Source organism: Culex quinquefasciatus, chromosome 2, assembly GCF_015732765.1.
Source record: "Culex quinquefasciatus strain JHB chromosome 2, VPISU_Cqui_1.0_pri_paternal, whole genome shotgun sequence".
Lineage (NCBI taxonomy): Eukaryota > Metazoa > Arthropoda > Insecta > Diptera > Culicidae > Culex > Culex quinquefasciatus.
Window position 1 is genome coordinate 178,631,399 of NC_051862.1, and position 21,185 is coordinate 178,652,583.

At 30.0% G+C, this 21,185-nt stretch overlaps 2 protein-coding genes across 2 annotated transcripts in view; one reads left to right on the top strand and one right to left on the bottom strand.

Annotated features, from left to right (window-relative positions):
* The window catches only part of LOC6032662, a 96,296-nt gene extending 96,077 nt beyond the window's left edge, over positions 1-219 (bottom strand). The window contains 1 exon segment of the mRNA XM_038250954.1: positions 25-219. Within this exon segment, the coding sequence (XP_038106882.1) occupies positions 25-219 (195 nt within the window).
* LOC6037031 overlaps positions 1-21,185 on the top strand; it is a 177,331-nt gene that overhangs the window by 44,798 nt on the left and 111,348 nt on the right. The window lies entirely within an intron of this gene.

Genomic DNA, 21,185 nt, shown 5'->3' on the forward strand with positions numbered 1-21,185 from the left:
CCCTCGGCCCGTTGAGAATGAGACTTGAACCGTTTCACCACTGTCATACAAAAACGCCTCGCTGGATGGACATTCCAGCAATGCAGCCGTCAAGAGCTCCTCTGTTTTGAATTTCACATAGACACAGTGCTCGCGGGGTGCCCGGAACATGGCCACTAATGATTCTGCGAGCCATCCACGCTTCTGGAAGAAGCCGAAGATTTCGCTGTCCGTTGGCATCTTGGAAGTGGCTGTAAACTGCAATTTGATGCAGTTTGTGTGTACACTGGATGAGTCCATTGTGTGTGATCACTCAAGGCCACACAAAACAAAGCACTGCTGAACAATTGGAATCTGGATCTTTTGGCCAAGAGCAAATAAAAAACACGTCAACCACCGAAGACTTTAGAAGGCGAACTATTTTAAAATGTTATTTTCGACTTTTGCAAAGAATTATAGATTTTCTTTAAAACAATACAATTACAGCACTTTAAAGAATATGCATTTCGAGATAATGATAAATTTTGCTTCATATGACTGTTAAGTATCTCTGCGCCAAGTTTTAGAAAGTTTGCTGATGTACTGCCGTTTTACGGCGATATGATGTATACGCCATTGAGGTGATTTTGCTTCAGACACGATTTTCTGTTTTTGTAATTTTTTTCAATTTAAAATGACTAATTTAAGGTCTGCTCTGTAGAAACATTCGCATTCGCATTCGCTGGAGATGGTGATCTTAGCGGGTTGCAGACTGGATTTCGTCATGTATGTGTGAGGATTGTCCAGCTCAGGTTGCATAGAAATTGATTAAAGGGAATTAAAACCAATTCTACCCGAACAGGACAGGCAGCACCATGAAAGCCATCCATTGCCGGCCTCTCCCATCTCCACCATACACCGGGACAGGAATAAGGATTAGGAGCACGGGAAGTTTTGATGCTAAACTTACTTAGAAAAAGGTAGCGAAACCGCAGGCTCTTTTTCCCCACCCTATTGTGGATAAGGTCTGCTCTGCAGAAACTGTTAAAAAATACAATGAAAATGTGGCCCCTACAAAATTTCTTGTTTCATCCTATTTTCTACGATTTTAATCCACAAACATCATTTAGCCGAAAAAATAGCAATACAAAATCACTACTTTTACTTCTCAATGATGTATGTATACATTGCTCGATCAAAGCGGGCTATATTTTTTGTGCCAGCTATTTTGACAGCTGAGCGGATCCCTTAGTGCATTGTCCACGTGAATACTTTAAGGTGGGGGGGAGGGTATTAGGGAGCGTTCTTTAATTACGTAACGCAGTTGGGGGGAGGGGGTCGGAGACCGTGTTACGCTCCATACAATTTTTTTTTTAAATTTGTATGGAAATTTTATTACGAGGGGGGAGGGGGTCTAAAAATCCGATTTTGTGCGTTATGTAATAAAAGAACGCTCCCTTAGCGATTGTCTACGCTCCATAAACACATTTTTTGCATGAACAATTGTCCGCAAGGGAGGTGAGTGGGTCTAGAATTTTCAAAAAAGTGTCTACGTGGATGTGGATAAAGTGTCATCCATTAAGTACGTCACATTAAAATCAGCCAAAATTTACTCAACCCCCCTTTGTCACGATTTCCCTATGTTTGTAACACGCAATGTCACGTTTGCTCAAAACCCCCCTCTTCCCTCAGAACGTGACGTACTTTATGGATGACGCCTAATGGACGTCCCCTCAAGAATTAAATCGAAATAATGTAATAAAATATTACCCAGTCTTGATTTGGTCCCAAAAACCTCAAATCAACATTCAAACAGAATTGAATTTGACTTCTATCAATTCTCAATGTATACATACATCATGATGAGTAAAATTGGCGTATACATCATTGTTTGTTTGCTTAATAAAATGGGCCCCAGAGCAGTTTTTTGAAAAATTCTTTCGTCAGGAGGTAGCTTTTAAGATTCTTTATCAGACTGTACAATAAAATTGAAAATGTCCAAAATGGCGTATACATCATATCGCCGTAAAACGGCAGTGTAGTTCTCGAGATACAGCCATTTTAAAATGTTATTTCCGACTTTTTGTATAAAATCTATAAAATCAATACAATTTCAGCACAAAGAATATGCAATTCGAGATAATTATGCCATTTGCTTATGACGACTGTTGAGTATATGCGATACACCCATTTTAAAATGTTATTTCTGACTGTAAACTATCGGCTCTGAACAAATAAACTTGTCATTGAATTCGATACACTGATTTTCTTCGAAAAAGTTAGCAATAACATTTTAAAATGGCTGTTTCTAGCGAACAACATCAGTAAACCTTCTAAAACTTTGCTCAGAGATACTTGACAGTCATATGAAGCAAAATTCATTATTATCTCGAAATGCATATTCCTTAAAGTGCCATAATTGTATTGATTTTATAGATTTGCTTAGAGAAAGTCGGAAATAACACTTCAAAATGGCTGTATCTCGAGAACTACATCAGCAAACTTTCTGAAACTTTGCCATGAACAATTTTTGTAAACACAATAAAAAGTTGCAACCAACGGGATTCAAACCCAGCACTGACACTAAGGAGTAGCGCCTTAGCCCGCTCGGCCATCAGACCGATGAAGAATGGAAAGGATAAGCACATATATAAGCTTGAAATTTCGATCAAGTATGTTTCCTATACTGATGGGCTACATATTTCTGGGTGTAATATTACATAAAATTTCATAGAATAATGCAAAAAATACTTTATACCCAGACCTTTAACACACAGCTTTATGAAAAATACGAACAAATTTCAAAAACTTCTACTCCAGCATTGTATTGCACTGGTGGATTAACAATTTTGATTTTTTTTTTAAATTATATGCATTTATCTTTGTGTCAAGTCATTTCATTGTTAATCATTATTTTGATGAATTCCTAGTCCAAAACCATTTGTATTCAAAAGGCTCAATGTTTAAAAGCTTACAAATTAAACAAATAGTCACCAATTCAACAGGTCGGCCACCGCGGATAATGTTGTAATCTAGCGGACAGCAGTGGTAATCGGTTGTCACTTCCCCTTGCTACCGCATAGATTTGTCATAATCCGGTAACCCCAAACCACGTGGACCACGTGTAAAACTGAGGGATGAGGCCCTCGACAAACCCAACTTCATCCAATGTGGTATTTTTATAAATCAAATTTACACCTCTCCCACGCTCACCTCATTGAACCGAGCCTGTCACCGACTAACCACAGAAATGCCAACACTTTGGGGGTTCCTCGGCGCAGTCATAAAGTCCCCCCACCCCCTACTCTCGGTTGACGGCGGTTTTTTGGTCCAACGGTTTCCGAGGTATGGTTGGGGATCTGCGGATGAGGTGCAAATTTGTGGCTGCCGTCAGCAAAACCAATTATCGGAACCAATAAATCAACAATTCTGGCCGCCACCGTGTTTTGCCGGATCCGGAATTCGATCGGAACCAACCTTGGGTGCCACGTGGACTGTTGGGCGGTTGTTTGCGGTTTTTGCTTGGTTTTGTGTTTCGGTTTTTTTTGTCCTACGTCGCTGTTTAATTTATTTCCGTGGAAAAGTTCATTCTACGTGTGTGATTGGGAGTAATAGGGTGATACCTTTATTTTGAAAATATATGTGAATAAAAATTTAAAAAATAAGTATTATTGTCTCATTTTTGTCACTAAAAACTCATTTCATTTCAAATTGCATATTTAAATTTTGAATCACACTAGTTTGGGTGAAACGGGCACCAGGTGCGATAAATATCACACATCACGTAGGCAAAAAATGGTAATATTTTGTGCAAAAGTTGCAAAAAAAAGGCAGCCAGCAAAGCTGAAACGACACGTGACCAATCGAAAGTGGACCGGGGCCCGCAATCGATCGAACATAATTTATTTTTAATTACACTGCTGAATTGCGATAATTGACGCGTATTATTTCCCACAATCGAACGGGTCAATTAAGGCAAGTGTCTTAACTGCCGACAGTTATCAACGCCACACGCCACCCACGAGACCTCGCCCACGATTATCGCACCCGGCTGTGAATAAAACCGTTCAGATTACACTCTCGCACCGCACTTCAATCGCAAGCGAAGAGAAACTGATTCATCAGCGTGACAATCTCAATCAGCGGAAAATGGAGCGTGTCTCGTCGTCTGTCGATGGAGGAAGTTCAGGCTAATTAATGCGATTGACTGAATTAGGAATGTGCCATCCCACCAGGGAACTGTCAAAGCCTCTATTTGTGTGGGATTTTCTTGGAATTTTCCGAAGCTTTGGTGCGAAACTAATAGGCTTGGGATGAGATTGTGGTTGGCACCACTGAAATGAGGATGTTTGTTCGAAAGGACTTAATAAGCGTTGAAAATTAAAGGATGAATTTACTTTGATTAAATTTTGAGAAATATTTCATTTTATGTTTCTAAATTTCATCTAAGCTTAATTTTGAATATATTTTTTGAATATGGTTTTATGTGAATTCTGTAAAAAAATATTAGTTTTTATACAACTTTGACATTGCTTAAAAAACGCTTTTAAGAAGTTTAATAAGTGGTAAGTAAGCTTATTGTAGCCCAATCACATCAAACCATCTTTGCATGAACATTGCCGACCTGTTAAGAGATTAACCCAAGTAACCGCGAGGCACTAAATAGCGGCATTAAATCAGCATTATATTGGCATTTAATACCAGCAAATAATGCTTCAAAAGATTTAATCAGCGCTTTTCCCTTGAGAAATATTTCAAGTGGTGCACATTGATGCTGATTTAATACTTCACCGAAAGCTCGAACAAAAACAAACTGCTTTATCGACGTCAAGGCTGGGGGGAAAAAAGAACAGCTGCTCCACACACCTAGTGGTGGGCCTCCTTTGTTTTTTTTTTCTCCTGTTGCGTTTCATGTGTGAAGCCTGATCTACATCGGGCTGCGTTGGTTGCTGTGATTTCCCATTTGGAACTGTCAACGCAGAAATCCTGCGAAAATTTTCATGTATTTCAAAATTTAGAACTTGTGACCTGCGGTCTGCGATTTTAGTACAGAATCGCAGCATTGTCATTGTAGAAGATCAGATTGATTTGCACACGCAAAACCGGAGTTAGGTATAAATTACTTATTTTTAGTATTTTTTGAACTTATGTTCTAGCTTGTCAAATTATACCTAAAATTTAGTATTTTTTTCTTCCTAAAATTTAGTATTTTTTTAGAACACTGGAATACTTCTAAAAAAATACTAAATTTAAGTATTTTTTGGAACTTGCGTTAATTTCACGATTTGACATGTCAGTTCGGTGCCGGTTGTGTAGCACTTTGGAAGGTTTTTGGCCAGCTGCTATAGGTAAGTTGTATTTTTCTGCCGGAAGGAACCGGTTTGCGTCAAAGCCCGTTGTGGGTTGTAATCAGGAATACGGATTGTGCGGTTCGGATTATCCGCCAGAGGAAAATGCAACGCCTGGTGTTGTAGGAAGAGGACGGACGCCGGGTGTAGAAGGAAGAGGACGAAACATTCAACTCCTGGCGACGGCGATCCGGATCCCGGTGGCTGTTCTTCAAGTCGGCATCGACGGCATTATTGAAAGGAACCGGTTTGCGTGGCAGAGTTGGTGGGTTGGCGTTGGCAGGGATGTTGCGAGGAGGAGGTGGATATTGATTAAACAATCCGCTAGGAGTTGAATGTTTCGCTGAAAAAAGGTGCCGGTCGGGCCGGAAAATTTCTGGCGGGACGTATACTGTTCCGTCAACATGCGGCAGTTCGTTAAGTTCACCAACTCTTCCTCCTCCATCCCTTGTGGACGGATAAACGCGGCACCGGTTAAACATGAGAATCGGACGGAAGACAGCGGCAAAAAGGGAAATGCCGTAAAGGAGTTGTTTGTTCCGCCGGGAGTTGGTGAAGCAAAACAGGTGCTAATTTGCAGTGAAAGTTGGTGAAGAGTGTGTGTGTGTGTATCTGTGAAAAATTATAGAATATAAAAACCATAGAAAAAATTAAATAAAAATAAAAAAAACAATTTACAGGACAGAGAGAGAGGGGGAGAAGGATAGACAAAGTGGGAGATAGTGAAAGAGAGAGAGATAGATACAGGCAGAGAGAGGAGGAGGAGAGGGAAAGAGAAAGTGGGAGAGACGAGAAAGAGAGAGAGGAAATGTGTGTGTGAGAGAGAGAGAGGGGGAGAGAGAGAGTGAGAGAGAGAGAGAGAGAGAGAGAGAGAGAGAGAGAGAGAGAGAGAGAGAGAGAGAGAGACAAAGGGGGAGAGAGAGAGGGGGAAATAAAGAGGAAAATATAGAGAGAGAGATAAAAGAGAAAGTGAGAGAGAGTAGGAGAAGGAGACAGAAAGTGGGAAAGAGAGAGGGGGAGAAAATGTGGGAGAGATAGAGGGGAAGAGGAATAGTGAAAGAGAGAAGGAGAGAGAGAGAGAGAGAGAGAGAAAACAATTTAGAATTCTTAATTTCCGAATATTCTTAAACTTCAAAATATCTCATATTCCAAAATTTCAAATATTTTAAGATTTAAAATTATTAAAATATTAAAAAATAATAAAAATTAAATAAACAAAAATTAAAATATAAAAAATTGTATTAATATTGAAATATTGAAATATTAAAATATATAAATATCAAAATATTAAAATATTAAAATATTAAAAAATATAAATATCAAAAGATTAAAATATTAAAATATTAAAATATTACAATATTCAAATATTAAAATATTAAAATATTAAAATATTAAAATATTAAAATATTAAAATATTAAAATATTAAAAAATTAATCTATAAAAAAATTAAAATATTAAAATATTAAAATATTAAAATATTAAAATATTAAAATATTAAAATATTAAAATATTAAAATATTAAAATATTAAAATATTAAAATATTAAAATATTAAAATATTAAAATATTAAAATATTAAAATATTAAAATATTAAAATATTAAAATATTAAAATATTAAAATATTAAAATATTAAAATATTAAAATATTAAAAATATTAAATATTAAAATATTAAAATATTCAAATATTAAAATATTAAAATATTCAAATATTAAAATATTAAAATATTAAAATTTTAAAATATTAAAATATTAAAATATTAAAATATTAAAATATTAAAATATTAAAATATTAAAATATTAAAATATTAAAATATTAAAATATTAAAATATTAAAATATTAAAATATTAAAATATTAAAATATTAAAATATTAAAATATTAAAATATTAAATTATTAAAATATTTAAATATTTAAATATTAAAATATTAAAATATTTAAATATTTAAATATTAAAATATTAAAATATTAAAATATTAAAATATTAAAATATGAAAATATTAAAATATTAAAATATTAAAATATTAAAATATTAAAATATTAAAATATTAAAATATTAAAATATTAAAATATTAAAATATTAAAATATTAAAATATTAAAATATTAAAATATTTAAATATTTAAATATTTAAATATTAAAATATTAAAATATTGAAATATTAAAATATTAAAATATTAAAATATTAAAATATTAAAATATTAAAATATTAAAATATTAAAATATTAAAATATTAAAATATTAAAATATTAAAATATTAAAATATTAAAATATTAAAATATTAAAATATTAAAATATTAAAATATTAAAATATTAAAATATTAAAATATTAAAATATTAAAATATTAAAATATTAAAATATTAAAATATTAAAATATTAAAATATTAAAATATTAAAATATTAAAATATTAAAATATTAAAATATTAAAATATTAAAATATTAAAATATTAAAATATTAAAATATTAAAATATTAAAATATTAAAATATTAAAATATTAAAATATTAAAATATTAAAATATTAAAATATTAAAATATTAAAATATTAAAATATTAAAATATTAAAATATTAAAATATTAAAATATTAAAATATTAAAATATTAAAATATTAAAATATTAAAATATTAAAATATTAAAATATTAAAATATTAAAATATTAAAATATTAAAATATTAAAATATTAAAATATTAAAATATTAAAATATTAAAATATTAAAATATTAAAATATTAAAATATTAAAATATTAAAATATTAAAATATTAAAATATTAAAATATTAAAATATTAAAATATTAAAATATTAAAATATTAAAATATTTAAATATTTAAATATTAAAATATTAAAATATTAAAATATTAAAATATTTAAATATTTAAATATTAAAATATTAAAATATTAAAATATTAAAATATTAAAATATTAAAATATTAAAATATTAAAATATTAAAATATTAAAATATTAAAATATTAAAATATTAAAATATTAAAATATTAAAATATTAAAATATTAAAATATTAAAATATTAAAATATTAAAATATTAAAATATTAAAATATTAAAATATTAAAATATTAAAATATTAAAATATTAAAATATTAAAATATTAAAATATTAAAATATTAAAATATTAAAATATTAAAATATTAAAATATTAAAATATTAAAATATTAAAATATTAAAATATTAAAATATTAAAATATTAAAATATTAAAATATTAAAATATTAAAATATTAAAATATTAAAATATTAAAATATTAAAATATTAAAATATTAAAATATTAAAATATTAAAATATTAAAATATTAAAATATTAAAATATTAAAATATTAAAATATTAAAATATTAAAATATTAAAATATTAAAATATTAAAATATTAAAATATTAAAATATTAAAATATTAAAATATTAAAATATTAAAATATTAAAATATTAAAATATTATAATATTATAATATTAAAATATTAAAATATTAAAGTATTAAAATATTAAAATATTAAAATATGAAAATATTAAAATATTAAAATATGAAAATATTAAAATATTAAAACATTAAACTTAAAAAAAATAAAGTTTAAAATAAACATTAAAAAAAACTTAAACATAAAAAACTAAATTAATATTAAAAATAGTTTTAAGCAAAAAAAATAAAAATATGTAATATTATTATGTTCGAACATTTATGAAATAGTTGTGTTTTATGTAAATAAAAATATTAATATCATTTAAACCAATGTTTTCTTCTGCCTGCATATCTCTTCGATAGTACCTAATTTGATCTTTGATTATTCCTGAATGTAAGTAAGTAATTTTGGATCCCTTACTTTTCCAGGAAAACCTTAAATTTAGGTATTTATGCTTAGAAATTAGGAATAATCGGGGTCCGCCATCTTGGATTATTCCTAAATATAAGTAATTCTAGATCCCTCACATTTCCAGAAAATACCTCAAATTTAGGTATTAATGCCTTGAAATCAGGAATAATTGTGGTCCACCATCTTGGATTATTCCTAAATATAAGTAATTTTGGATCCCTCACTTTTCCAGAAAATACCTCAATTTTAGGTATTAATGCCTAGAAATCAGGAATAATCGTGGTCCGCCATCTTGGATTATTCCTAAATATAAGTAATTTTGGATCCCTCACATTTCCAGAAAATACCTCAAATTTAGGTATTTATACCTAGAAATCAGGAATAATCATGGTCCGCCATCTTGGATTATACCTAAAAATAAGTTTTTTTGAATCCCGAACTTTTCCAGAAAATAACTAAATTTTAGGTTTTTTTGCCTAGAATTTAGTAATAATCATGGTCCACCATCTTGGATTATTCCTAAATATAAGTAATTTTGGATCCCTCACTTTTCAAGAAAATACCTCAAATTTAGGTATTAATGCCTAGAAATCAGGAATAATCGTGGTCCGCCATCTTGGATTATTCCTAAATATAAGTAATTTTGGATCCCTCACATTTCCAGAAAATACCTCAAATTTAGGTATTTATGCCTAGAAATCAGGAATAATCGTGGTCCGCCATCTTGGATTATTCCTAAATATAAGTAATTTTGGATCCCTCACATTTCCAGAAAATACCTCAAATTTAGGTATTTATACCTAGAAATCAGGAATAATTGTGGTCCGCTATCTTGGATTATTCCTAAATATAAGTAATTTTGGATCCCTCACTGTTCCAGAAAATACCTCAAATTTAGGTATTTATGCCTAGAAATCAGGAATAATCATGGTCCGCCATCTTGGATTATACCTAAAAATAAGTTATTTTGAATCCCGAACTTTTCCAGAAAATAACTAAATTTTAGGTTTTTATGCCTAGAATTTAGTAATAATCATGGTCCGCCATCTTGGATTCTACCTAAATATTAGTTATTTTGGATCCCAAACTTTTCCAGAAATTACCTAAAATTTAGGTATTTTGGTTCTTCAATTATACCTAAAATATAGGAATTCTCGTACTAAAACGCTATTAGTAATTTTATTACTAATAGCCTATTAGTAATAAAATACCTTATTGCAGTCAGGTTCGATTATACCTAAAAAATAGGAATTTATACCTAATGTCCGTTTTGCGTGCATGTGTTTAAAACTTGCGCTTGCATCTGCGATCCTGCGAGTTTCCTATTGTAGACCAGTCTTGAGTGTGACACTTTGATGTTATTCTTGCATTTTTCTCGTCGATCTCCAGGATGCGCGCCAGCCAACTGATGTATTCTGAAATGAGTGTTTGTTTTGAAACTTTTAATCGATGTGGTTGATGCATTAAAGAAGACTTTCTTTTTGCTGTTTAGAGATTCTGGTTCATGAGAAAAACACGTTGTCATTTCGTTGGGCGTCATCCATAAAGTATGTCACGCTCTAGGGGGGGAGGGGGGGTCTGTGCAAGTGTGACATTGCGTGTTATAAGTATAGGAAAAGCGTGACAAAGGGGGGGAGGGGGGGGGGTAAATTTTGGCTGATTTTAGCGTGACGTACTTTATGGATGAAGCCTTGGACGGAAATTATTTACGAGTTACTCAGCAAATTGTGGCCAGCCAGTAAGTGCAGAGCAATCAATTACGGAAAGCTTGAGGTTATTAGGGACAAGTACTGGCTAACGGCTAACGGGAACTGTTTTTACGAGGGGTGCTTGGTCCACGGTTGGCAAAATTTCGCAAAGTAGGTATATCAGACTTCCGGAAAGCAGCTTTTTGCTTGCGAGAAAAGTCATTCAATTTATCAGAGAACTTTTGATAATGTCCTTTGTGCTATGGGCATATGTTTTGAAAAATTTGGCTTCATTACAGGCTGCAGTTTTCCACACAAAAAAAAAAAAACAAAAAAACACTTCAATCAGCGGGTATTGAACCCAGTTCACGCAAAAATAAAACTGATGCACACTGGGGGAATGTCCGAGCCACGTAGCCCATTGGTAACGCTTCCGCCTCGTAAGCGGTAGATCGGGGTTCAAATCCCGGCTCGGACCAACACAACTGGTGATCTTTTCCCTTCTGGAATCGATTGCATAGTAAAGGGAAGGTAGTGTATCGTCACAAACTGGACCTTATCAAGAGACACCTTAGGAAGACAACCTATGGAATGTTAACATTAACCTTAACATGTTAACATTAAGTTGATTAATGAACTGTCACTGAATCCGCTTTGTAAATGCCGACCCCGATACTCATCACGGGTGTTCCCCTCAGGAACAGGGAAAGATTTGCTTTTTTTTACTTACACTGGGGGAATTGCGCCTTAGCCCGCACGCTTACTGGAACAGTATGACGGAAGAAGGATAAAAGTCAATAAGATCGTGCCAGGCTGAAATGTTTCCCATATCGATGGGTTACTTTGTTGATAAACATCAAATGCTTTGAAGCACATTTTCAAGGTCGTAAATGTTGATTTAATGCCAGTTGTAATGCTGCAAAGTCTTGGTACTTTGAGGCATTCGCAAAGCTTATTTACTACTTCAAAACATTCCAGTGCTGATTTAGTACTGAATTAATACTTCAATTAAGTGCTTGTGGTTACTTGGGAAATTTGCTTGAATTCTTTACTCAGTTCAATTCAATTCAATTCAGGAATTTGGACTTTTGGGGGAGCGAATATTCGTTTATTGTATATTAAAACACAAGTAGGGCGTCCAATTTTCCCGGGTTTTGAATTTCCCGGAAAACGGGAAAAATATATTTTGAATCCCGAGATTTCCCGGGATTTTTTTCCAAACATTTTCGGAACAATCATAAAATCTATGTTTTTCATTATACAGTCCAGAATCGATTACACAGCGTAACAAAAAAAATTTTTTTGTGATTAGCAGGACGATTCAAAAAACTCCCCGAGGGATCGGCTTCCTGAACACAATGCAACCTGGCCCATGTCTTAATTGTTACCCTAGCTCGAGATATTCAATGCAGAAGTTTTGCATATGAATCACCCCCGTCGAAAAAATATTTTTATTTTGTTTTCACTGTAACTTAAGTTCTATTAGGTCTTTTTAGATGCTTGTGGTGTCATTAGACGGTAAATTGTTAGAAAAACCCAAAATATGGTCCCATTGGTCGGTTCCCGTAACCGGTTCCGGTGGAAATCCGGATTATTGGCCAAAATTGTGCGAAATCTTCAAAATTTTGAAATTTGTTGCTCTTTATGCGAAAAAAACATACTATTGCTTCAAACAATCAATACAAACTCAAAAAATGGTTTGCCCAAGCATATCCGAAGGTGTTTTATCGAAAATGTGGCCATTGAGAACCGGTTCTGGCCAATCCGGATCCGGAAACTAGAAAACATTTAAGCAGTTTTTTTTTTTCAAAATTCCTATGTGCCAGACAATTAAAAAAAACAAATGTGGTGTTGAAGCATTTTTTGCTACTCTATACTTTCAGAATCCCAAAATATGGCCAAGGGGCCAATGGGAACCTGTTCTGACTGTCCCGGATCCGGGAAACAGTGGTCACATGACATTTTTATTGAATTTATTAAAAAGTTGTTTTAGTTACCAGAATTTCAAAATTCCTTGAAAAAAAAATCTGAATTTATTTATAGCCAGAATCAGAAATGTGGCCATCGGGAATCTGTTCTAAATGTTCCGGATCATGAAACCAGTGGACACTTGACAATTTTATTTAAAATAAAAAAAAATAAGTTTATTTTTTTTAAATTAATCTAAATTTTATCAAAATTAGATTCAGACATGTAGCCAAATGGCCAACCGGACCCTGTTTATATATTCCGGATCAGGGAACCAGTGGACAAAATTCAAGATTCCTGGAAAACAAATCAGATTAGAAATTTGGCCGAGTGGCCAACCGGAACCTGTTTTAAATGTTGTTAAAATATTGTCAAATATTTAGTTAAGAAATTTTCAGGATTCCTTAAAATGAATCTGAATTTATTTAAAATCAGATTTATTAATGTGGCAAATGGGAACCTGTTCTAAATTATCAGGATAAGGAAACCAGATGACACTTGACATTTTAATTAAATTTATTTAAAAAAATTACTGGATTTATAAGATTCCTGTTAAAAAATAAGAATTTATTTAAAATTATTTTGACATTTTAGTTAAATTTGTTTTAAAACATAGTTACTGGATTTATAAGATTCCTGTAAAAAATATGAATTTATTTAATATCAGATTCCGAAATGTTGCCAAATGGCTAATGGGAACCTGTTCTTAATAATCCGGATCAGGAAACCAGTGGACACTTGACATTTTAATTAAATTTATTTAAAAAAAAAAACATAGTCACCGGAATTATAAAATTTCTGGCAAAATTCTGAATTAATTAAAAATTGTTTTGACAATTTAATTTCATTTATTTTAAAAACATAGTAACTGGATTTATCAGATTCTTCGAAAAATCAGGGAACCTGTGGACAAAATTCAAGATTCCTGGAAAACTAATCAGATCAGAAATTTGGCCGAGTGGCCTACCGGAACCTGTTTTAAATAAAATAATGTCAAATATTTTAATTAAGAAATTTTCAGGATTCCTTAAAATGAATCTGAATTTATTTAAAATCAGATTTATAAATGTGGCCAATGGGAACCTGTTCTAAATAATCCGGATTTGGAAACCAGTTGACACTTGACATTTTAATTAAGTTTATTCAAAAAAAGAGATATCAAATTTATAAGATTCCTGTTTAAAAAATCAGAGTATATTTAAATTTATTTTTACATTTTCATTTAATTTATTTTAAAGACATAGTTACTGGATTTATAAGATTCCTGTAAAAATCTAAATTTATTTGAAATCATTTTGAAATTTTAATTAAATTTATTATAAAAATAATTACACGACTTTAAAAAGATTCCTGAAAAAAATATGAATTTATTTAATATCAGATTACGAAATGTTGCCAAATGGCTAATGGGAACCTGTTCTTAATAATCCGGATCAGAAAACCAGTGGACACTTGACATTTTAATTAAATTTATTTAAAAAAAACATAGTCACCGGATTTATAAAATTCCTGGCAAAATTCTGAATGGATTAAAAATTATTTTGACAGTTTAATTTCATTTATTTTAAAAACATAGTAACTGGATTTATCAGATTCTTCGAAAAATCAGAATTTATTTAAAATCATTTTGAAATTTTAATTAAATTTATTTCTAAACATAGATATTGGACTTAAAACATTCCTGGAAAAAATCAGAATTTATTTTGACATTTCAATTAAATTTATTTAAAAAAGTTACTGGAATAATAAGATTCCTGTTAAAAAAACAGATTTTGTTTTAAATTATTTTGAAATTTTAATTAAATTTATTTAAAAAAATAGTAGCTGGACTTTACAGATTCCTGGAAAAAAATCTGAATTTATTTAAAATCAGAACCAGAAATGTGGCCAAATGGCCAATTGGAACCTGTTCTAAATTATCCGGATCATAGTACCAGTTGACACTTGACATTTTATATAAATTTATTTTAAAAACATTACTGGATTTATAAGATTCCTGTTAAAAAATAAGAATTTATTTAAAATTATTTTGACATTTTAGTTAAATTTATCTAAAAACATAGTAACTGGATTGATAAGAGTCCCTGAAAATTCTGACTTTACTTAAAATTATTTTGATAAATTTATCAAATTTATTTAAAAAAAAACATAATTACTGGATTTATAATATTCTTCGAAAAATCTGAATTTATTTAAAATCATTTTGAAATTTTAATTAAATTTATTTAAAAAAATAGTTACTGGACTTAACGGATTCCTGAAAAAATCTGAATTTATTTAAAATCAGAATCAGAATTTAATTAAATTTATTTAAAATCAGAATCAGAAATGGGTCAAATGGCCAATTGGAACCTGTTCTAAATAATCTGGATCATGAAACTTATTTGAAATATATTAAAAAAAAAAGTACTGGATTTATAAGATTCCTGTTAAAAAACAGAATTTATTTAAAATTATTTTGACATTTTTGTTAAATTTATCTAAAAACACAGTAACTGGATTTATAAGAGTCCCTGAAAAATTCTGACTTTACTTAAAATTATTTTAACAAATTAATCAAATTTATTTTAAAAAAATGGTTACTGGATTTATAAGATTTTTTCCAAAAATTATTTTTTTATTTTAAATTATTTTGAAATTTTAATTAAATTTATTTCTAAAAATAGTTACTGGACTTAACAGATTCCTAGAAAAAATCCGAATTTATTTAAAATCAGAATCTGATGTGTGGCCAGATGGCCAATTGGAACCTGTTCTAAATAATCCGGATCATGAAACCAGTTGACACTTGACACTTTAATTAAATTTATTTACAAAAAATACTGGATTTATAAGATTCCTGTTAAAAAAACAGAATTTATTCAAAATTATTTTGACATTTTAGTTAAATTTATTTAAAAACATAGTTACTTGATTTATAAGAGTCTCTGAAAAATTCTGACTTTACTTAACATTATTTTGACAAATTAATCAAATTCATTTAAAAAACATAGGTAGGTACTGGATTTATAAGATTCTTCGAGAAATCTGAATTATTTAAAATCATTTTGAAATTTAAAAAAAAATTAAATTTATTTTTAAAAGTAGTTGCTGGACTTAACAGATTCCTAGAAAAAATCTGTTTATATTTAAAATCAGAATCAGAAATGGGTCAAATGGCTAATGGGAACCTGTTCTAAATAATCCGGATCAGGAAACTAGTGTACACTTGACATTTTAATTTTATTTATTTATTTCCCCGAGGGTCCCGGAGCACCAAAACTTCTTAGCATGGTGGCTCCCAACGATAAATTGCCTAAACAAACAGGAACGTGAGCGGGGGATCCCCACGTTTCTTCCTCCCCTGTAGATTCAGAACTGTATTGCTGTTTGAACATTCGTGTTCAAACTCAATCAAATTCAACGAATCATCTTTGCGGTAAACTTTACGCAGTTAGCCTGGCCGTTTTAACGTTTGTGATGTTTCAAAGCAATTTATTGCATTGGGGCACTGCAACTGTTAATGATGACAAGAGGATGCTACGCGTTAATCAACCTAAGGCATTTTCCAGGATGCCCTCGAAAGACTGGCTGCGCTAGAGTTAGATTAGATAAGATTAGATTAAAAAAAATACTGGAATAATAAGATCCCTGTTAAAATAAAACAGATTTTATTTTAAATTATTTTGAAATTTAAATTGAAATTATTTAAATAAATAGTAACTGGACTTAACAGATTCCTGGAGAAAAACTGAATTTATTTAAAATCAGAATCTGATGTGTGGCCAGATGGCCAATTGGAACCTGTTCTAAATAATCCGGATCATGAAACCAGTTGACACTTGACACTTTAATTAAATTTATTTACAAAAAAATACTGGATTTATAAGATTCCTGTTAAAAAAACAGAATTTATTCAAAATTATTTTGACATTTTAGTTAAATTTATTTAAAAACATAGTTACTTGATTATTCTCTGAAAAATTCTGACTTTACTTAACATTATTTTGACAAATTAATCAAATTCATTTAAAAAACATAGGTACTGGATTTATAAGATTCTTCGAGAAATCTGAATTTGTTTAAAATCATTTTGAAATTTAAAAAAAAATTAAATTTATTTTTAAAAGTAGTTGCTGGACTTAACAGATTCCTAGAAAAAATCTGTTTATATTTAAAATCAGAATCAGAAATGGGTCAAATGGCTAATGGGAACCTGTTCTAAATAATCCGGATCAGGAAACTAGTGTACACTTGACATTTAAATTAAATTTATTAAACAAAAAGTTACTGGATTTATGAGATTCCTGTTAAAAAATCAGAATTTATTTAAAATTATTTTGACATTATAATTAAATTTATTCAAAAAAAAATATTTGACTTAATAAATTTCTGCAAAAATCAGAATTTACTTTAAATCAGAATCAGAAATGTGGCCAAGTGGCCAACCGGAACGTGTTTTAAATGTTGTTAAAATGTTGTCGAATATATTAATTAGGATAATTTCAAAACGCAATAAAATGAATCTGAATTTATTTAAAATCAGATACTTTCTGATTCTTATTTTAAATAAATCAAGATTTTCTGCAGAATTTTTTTAAGTCGTGTAATTATTTTTAAAATAAATTTAATTAAAATTTCAAAATGATTTCAAATAAATTTAGATTTTTACAGGAATCTTATAAATTCGATATTTCTTTTTTTAAATAAACTTAATTAAAATGTCAAGTGTCAACTGGTTTCCTAATCCGGATTATTTAGAACAGGTTCCCATTGGCCACATTTATAAATCTGATTTTAAATAAATTCAGATTCATTTTAAGAAATCCTGAAAATTTCTTAATTAAAATATTTGACAATATTTTAACAACATTTAAAACATGTTCCGGTAGGCCACACGGCCAAATTTCTGATCTGATTTGTTTTCCAGGAATCTTGAATTTTGTCCACTGGTTCCCTGATCCGGAATATATAAACAGGGTCCGGTTGGCCATTTGGCTACATGTCTGAATCTTATTTTGATGAAATTTAGATTAATTTAAAAAAAATAAACTTATTTTTTTTAATTTTAAATAAAATTGTCAAATGTCCACTGGTTCCATGATCCGGAACATTTAGAATAGATTCCCGATGGCCAAATTTCTGATTCTGGCTATAAATAAATTCAGATTTTTTTTCAAGGAATTTTGAAATTCTGGTAACTAAAACAACTTTATAATACATTCAAAAAAAATGTCATGTGACCACTGTTTCCCGGATCCAAGATACTTAGAACAGGTTCCCATTGGCCCCTTGACCACACATCAGATTCTGTTTTTAAATAAATTCTGATTTTTTCCAGGATTCTGTTAAGTCCAGTAACTATTTTCAAGAAATAAATTTAATTAAAATTTCAAGATGATTTTAAATAAATTCTGATTTTTCGAAGAATCTTATAAATCCAGTTACTATGTTTTTTTAAAATAAATTTGATTAATTTGTCAAAATAATTTTAAGTAAAGTCACAATTTTTCAGGGACTCTTATAAATCAAGTAACTATATTTTTAAATAAATTTAACTAAAATGTCAAAATAATTTTAAATAAATTCAAGTAACAATGTTTTTAAATAAATTTAACTAAAATGTCAAAATAATTTTAAATAAATTCTGTTTTTTTAACAGGAATCTTATAAATCCAGTATTTTTTGTAAATAAATTTAATTAAAGTGTCAAGTGTCAACTGGTTTCATGATCCGGATTATTTAGAACAGGTTCCAATTGGCCATCTGGCCACACATCAGATTCTGATTTTAAATAAATTCGGATTTTTTCTAGGAATCTGTTAAGTCCAGTAACTATTTTTAAAAATAAATTTAATTAAAATTTCAAAATAATTTAAAATAAAAAAAGAATTTTTGGAAAAATCTTATAAATCCAGTAACTATGTTTTTTTAAAATAAATTTGATTAATTTGTCAAAATAATTTTAAGTAAAGTCAGAATTTTCAGGGACTCTTATAAATCCAGTTACTATGTTTTTAGATAAATTTAACTGAAATGTCAAAATAATTTTAAATAAATTCTTATTTTTTAACAGGAATCTTATAAAACCAGTAATTTTTTTAAATAAATTTAATTAAAATGTCAAGTGTCATCTGGTTTCCTTATCCTGATAATTTAGAACAGGTTCCCATTTGCCACATTAATAAATCTGATTTTAAATAAATTCAGATTCATTTTAAGGAATCCTGAAAATTTCTTAACTAAATATTTGACAATATTTTAACAACATTTAAAACAGGTTCCGGTTGGCCACTCGGCCAAATTTCTGATCTGATTTGTTTTCCAGGAATCTTGAATTTTGTCCACTGGTTCCCTGATCCGGAATATATAAACAGGGTCCGGTTGGCCATTTGGCTACATGTCTGAATCTTATTTTGATGAAATTTAGATTAATTTAAAAAAAATAAACTTATTTTTTTTAATTTTAAATAAAATTGTCAAATGTCCACTGGTTCCATGATCCGGAACATTTAGAATAGATTCCCGATGGCCACATTTCTGATTCTGGCTATAAATAAATTCAGATTTTTTTTCAAGGAATTTTGAAATTCTGGTAACTAAAACAACTTTTTAATAAATTCAATAAAAATGTCATGTGACCACTGTTTCCCAGATCCGGGACAGTCAGAACAGGTTCCCATTGGCCCCTTGGCCATATTTTGGGATTCTGAAAGTATAGAGTAGCAAAAAATGCTTCAACACCACATTTGTTTTTTTTAATTGTCTGGCACATAGGAATTTTGAAAAAAAAAAACTGCTTAAATGTTTTCTAGTTTCCGGATCCGGATTGGCCAGAACCGGTTCTCAATGGCCACATTTTCGATAAAACACCTTCGGATATGCTTGGGCAAACCATTTTTTGAGTTTGTATTGATTGTTTGAAGCAATAGTATGTTTTTTTCGCATAAAGAGCAACAAATTTCAAAATTTTGAAGATTTCGCACAATTTTGGCCAATAATCCGGATTTCCACCGGAACCGGTTACGGGAACCGACCAATGGGACCATATTTTGGGTTTTTCTAACAATTTACCGTCTAATGACACCACAAGCATCTAAAAAGACCTAATAGAACTTAAGTTACAGTGAAAACAAAATAAAAAATATTTTTTCGACGGGGGGTGATTCATATGCAAAACTTCTGCATTGAATATCTCGAGCTAGGGTAACAATTAAGACATGGGCCAGGTTGCATTGTGTTCAGGAAGCCGATCCCTCGGGGAGTTTTTTGAATCGTCCTGCTAATCACAAAAAATTTTTTTTTGTTACGCTGTGTTATCCGAAGGCCTTGGCAAAATTTCACTTCGGATAATCAATACTTCGGATAATCGAATTACGAAACATTTTTTTTTCGCTGTCATGTTTTTGATTGTTGAGCTTTAGTATAACCCCTGAACTACACAGAAAAAAAAATCATGGTAATATTACATCTGAGAAGGAGTACATCTTTTATGTCAGAAAAAAGGTGTAATTTTACCTCTGGAAATGTGTAATTTTACCACTTTTCTGGTGTAATGTCACTTTTTGTGTCTAAATTGAGGTAAAATTACATCTGGTTGAGCTACATCCGCTCCCTTGTTCACACATACAGACCTACATACAGATTTACACATACAGAACCTTTCACAATCTCCAAAATACAAGGCACACATACTTACAAACGGTTGGTTTGATACTTCCTCTTCCTCCGCCTTTTCACACCAAAAAGTTACCTTTCTTTAGGATTCCCTGAGACACTTCCACTTGCACTTTCACTACATTTTTCTCCTCGTCGCCAATGGACTTTTTTTTTTGCTTTCCCAAACATTTTAATTTTTGTTATTGCTGATTTAAGCGCTTTTATCGAGTTTTGGCTAGAAAGGGGCAAGTTTAATTCAGGAAGCGATATTTTTATATGATGAATGGGCGTACGACATGCTCTGCCCAAGTAGTGTTTTGGAAAGGCTTGAAAAATTAATCGATGTGAATTAGATTTGTGTTTTATTATGTTAAGAAGTGAAATCCATTTTTCGAAACGGTGGAATGGAAGTACAAAAGAAATAATCGTGATTTTAGATAAAAAGTGCGTAACAGCGATTCAACTTGCTGGATAACATGAGTGTTTTTTGAAAGTGTAATCTGTTTAAGAAAAGAGAGAAGAGCATATTGATCGTAAGTTGGAGTTTTAGCAAAGTCAAAAATCTGGTCTGAGAAGGAATGGTGAATTTAGGGTTTATTTGCCACAAAGTTGTTGATGATGACAAAACAAGCGCCGGTCAGAAGTTTTTCGGGTGAGTTCGTTTCATGTCGTGTGAGTGTATTTGTGCGTGTGTGAGAGGAAGAGGGAGATAGGAAAAAAAGAGAGTTTGTGTGTATGCGGTGCGGGATTATGACTTCTGTTAAATAAAAT